Source organism: Salvia hispanica, chromosome 4 (genome assembly GCF_029641045.1).
Source record: "Salvia hispanica isolate PSC_SH4W2 chromosome 4, Shi_PSC_v1, whole genome shotgun sequence".
Classification (NCBI taxonomy): domain Eukaryota; kingdom Viridiplantae; phylum Streptophyta; class Magnoliopsida; order Lamiales; family Lamiaceae; genus Salvia; species Salvia hispanica.
Window position 1 is genome coordinate 4,546,936 of NC_142695.1, and position 3,386 is coordinate 4,550,321.

The 3,386-nt window shown below is 46.6% G+C and overlaps 1 protein-coding gene across 1 annotated transcript; it reads left to right on the plus strand.

The window, feature by feature from the left end:
- The first annotated feature begins 441 nt into the window (after window positions 1-441).
- On the plus strand, window positions 442-2,593 carry LOC125194312 (transcription factor MYC2-like). Its single transcript, XM_048092457.2, has one exon. The coding sequence runs from the start codon at window positions 572-574 to the stop codon at window positions 2,402-2,404; it is 1,833 nt and encodes a 610-aa protein (XP_047948414.2). The 5' UTR covers window positions 442-571; the 3' UTR covers window positions 2,405-2,593.
- The last annotated feature ends 793 nt before the right edge of the window (window positions 2,594-3,386 follow it).

Genomic DNA, 3,386 nt, shown 5'->3' on the forward strand with positions numbered 1-3,386 from the left:
CTGGATCCGCCACTTTGAATCAAATAAAAAAATGATTCACTTAGAGTCAAACAAGGAAAGAGTATTTGTACTGTACTCCTCTGTCTCAAAGTAGTCGAGTCGTATTTGAATTATCTCAAATTAATTGAATCATTTTCTTTTTTTCCTTTATTCTATCTTCATTCCTTTTATTTTATTCCGTATCTTAATTTACTTTTTTTATTTAAATATTTAACAAATCAATTTCTTAAATCAGACAGTAAAAAGATGCCAGAATTTACCTCGGGAGTTAGGACGGAGAAGGGAGTATCTTGTTATTATAGACACCGTATGATTGGTAACCGTATGATTTAAAAAAAAATCGGCAGCATATTTCGTGGAAGGTGACCTTTCCGTGAGAGCTGACCCACATCTTCAACATTTTACTCTGCTCAATTCACCCCAAATAAAACCCCCAAACACCACTCAAATTCCTCACCTAATCTCTCTCTCTCTCGCCGGCTCAGCCGCCCAACATTCCTCCATATCCATTATCCCCTCTCTCTCTCTAACTCCTCCATCTCGATTATCCAATCTCCCAATAGTCTATGGAATGATCAATTACCGCACACCCTCCTCCGACCCAATCCACATGAATCTATGGTCCTCTTCTAGCGCCGCCTCCACCGTGGCCGACGCCGACGCCTCCATGGTGGACACCTTCATGTCCTCCTCCTCCGACCTCACCTCCTTCTGGCCCTCCTCCTCCTCCTACGCCCCCCCTCCCCCCGCCGAACCCCACTTCCTCAACCAGGAGACCCTCCAGCAGCGCCTCCTCGCCCTCATCGAAGGCGCCCGCGAGTCCTGGACCTACGCCATTTTCTGGCAGTCCTCCGCCCCCGACTTCGCCTCCCCCTCCCTCCTCGGCTGGGGCGACGGCTACTACAAGGGCGACGACAACAAACTCCCCCGCCAAACCGCCTCCTCCCCCGCCGAGCAGGACCACCGCAAGAAAGTCCTCCGCGAGCTCAATTCCCTCATCTCCGGCCCCCCCGCCGCCCCCGTCGACGACGCCGTCGATGAAGAGGTCACCGACACCGAGTGGTTTTTTCTCATCTCCATGACGCAGTCCTTCGTCAGCGGCTCCGGCCTCCCGGGCCAGGCCCTGTACAGCTCCGCCCCGGTCTGGGTCACCGGCAACGACAGGCTTTTAGCCTCCCACTGCGAGCGGGCCCGCCAGGCCCAGGGCTTCGGCCTTCAGACCCTCGTCTGCATCCCCTCCGCAAACGGCGTCGTGGAGCTCGGCTCCACTGAGCTCATCTTCCAAAGCTCGGATCTGATGAATAAGGTCAGAGTTCTCTTCAATTTCAACGGAACGGAAATCGCCTCCTCCGCCGCCGCCTCTGCCTCCGCCTCGTGGGCCTTAAACGACAACGATCCCTCCGCCATCTGGCTCACCGACCCCTCCTCCTCCGCCGTCGATGTCACCACCACCACCACAATCGCTCCCTCCAATCTCAATCTCCCCACCAAACAAAACCCTAGCTCCAGCGGCCTAACAGAAACCCCCTTTGTGCAGCATCAAACGCAGGGTTTCTTCAATAGAGAGCTCAATTTCTCCGAATTCGGATTGAATTCTACCTGTAAGCGTGAGTCTGGAGAGATGCTGAATTTTGGGGAGAGTGTGAAGAGAGGGGTTGGGGTTAAGGACGACAAGACGAAGCGGAGATCTCCGATGGCCGAGGACGGGATGATGTCCTGCACCTCCGGCGTGCTTTTGAAATCCGATAACCATTTCGAATCCGATCAATCCGATCTCGAAGCCTCCGTGCTGAAGGACGTCGACAGCAGCAGAGTCGTGAACCCGGAGAAACGGCCTAGGAAGCGCGGGAGGAAGCCGGCCAACGGAAGGGAGGAGCCGCTCAATCACGTAGAAGCGGAGAGGCAGAGGAGGGAGAAGCTAAATCAGCGATTCTACGCTCTCCGAGCTGTCGTCCCCAACGTGTCGAAAATGGACAAGGCCTCGCTTCTAGGCGACGCCATTTCCTACATCAACGAGCTCAAGTCCAAGGTGCAGAGCGTGGAATCCGATAAAGAGGAATTGAAACTGGAGCTGGAGTCGACCAAGAGGTCGACTCCAGCCCCCGCTCCCGCCCCAGCCCCTACGAGGCCGGGGCAGAGCAGCAATGCCAAGATCGATATGGAGGTAGACGTGAAGATCATCGGGTGGGACGCGATGATACGAGTGCAGTGCAACAAGAAGAATCATCCCGCGGCAAAGCTGATGGTGGCGCTGAGGGAGCTAGAGCTCGATGTTCATCACGCTAGTGTCTCTGTTGTGAATGATTTGATGATACAGCAAGCCACGGTGAAGATGGAAACACGACTTTACACACAAGAACAGCTTAGGGTAGCTTTGATATCCAAAGTCGCTGAGATTAGATAAATTAAATTTTATTAGTCTTATAAGTATTATGTCTGTTGTCACACCTCTACTTCTTTGTTAGTACATAGCTACAAATTTCAGTATATGTGCTTAGTTTCTACATATCCATAATCCATTCTTGTGGCTCTGTTCATGTATTCCCAGAATTATTGGGATTTAATTTATACACATGTGGTTAGTCATTATTCATGTCTATAATTTCAATTTTATTTTCAGTTTTCAGACATAAATGTTGAGGCTCCATGTTGGATGGTGAAGAGATGTTGTCCTGTTTATGCAATAACCATGTATTGTGGGAGCACGTGCTTATAAAAATGTCTGAGAAAATGAATAATTGTGGGGCAAATCTAGGTAATTTTATAAGCCACATTATCATCGTGGCTGATATGACTTTCCATAAAAAAATCTACAAGTTTCTCAATTATTGTGAATGTATGGGGACCATTGATATGATAGATTAATAAATTATACCCACTCATTCAAAACATTAGAGTATAATTGTATATTTTTTCCAGCTAAAATGAGCACACATATGTACATATATTAATAAGGTAGGTTTCAAATGAAAATACGTTTCATGTGTAAGCATTCAATAGAACGATTTGGACGACTAGATAATAAATAGGATGGGTTGTATTTTCATTGTAAATATCTACAACTTAAGGAAACATTATACTAAGCATTACTACAATTTTTAAATTTCTCAAAGAATATCTAATGCTTCCAAAAAAGAAAAAGGCAGATTGTCTGTGTTCGATAACTTCATAATCAATGTTGTGATAAAATAATACTATCATCATAATCTAAACTAAAATACCATAGTAAAATCTGAATATTAGTACAATTTATACAGTGTGACATATTATCAGTAATATCTGAACTAAACGATAATATTCTTGATTTTTTTTTTCTTCGGCTAACACAGTGGTGACCGAATATTCATCTCCCTTTTAGTCGCAACTTTAATTTTCAATTATCACAA

What these genes read in the sequence shown, in the direction of transcription:
- LOC125194312 (XM_048092457.2), top strand. Translation starts at nt 572, where the DNA reads ATGATCAATTACCGCACACCCTCCTCCGACCCAATCCACATGAATCTA.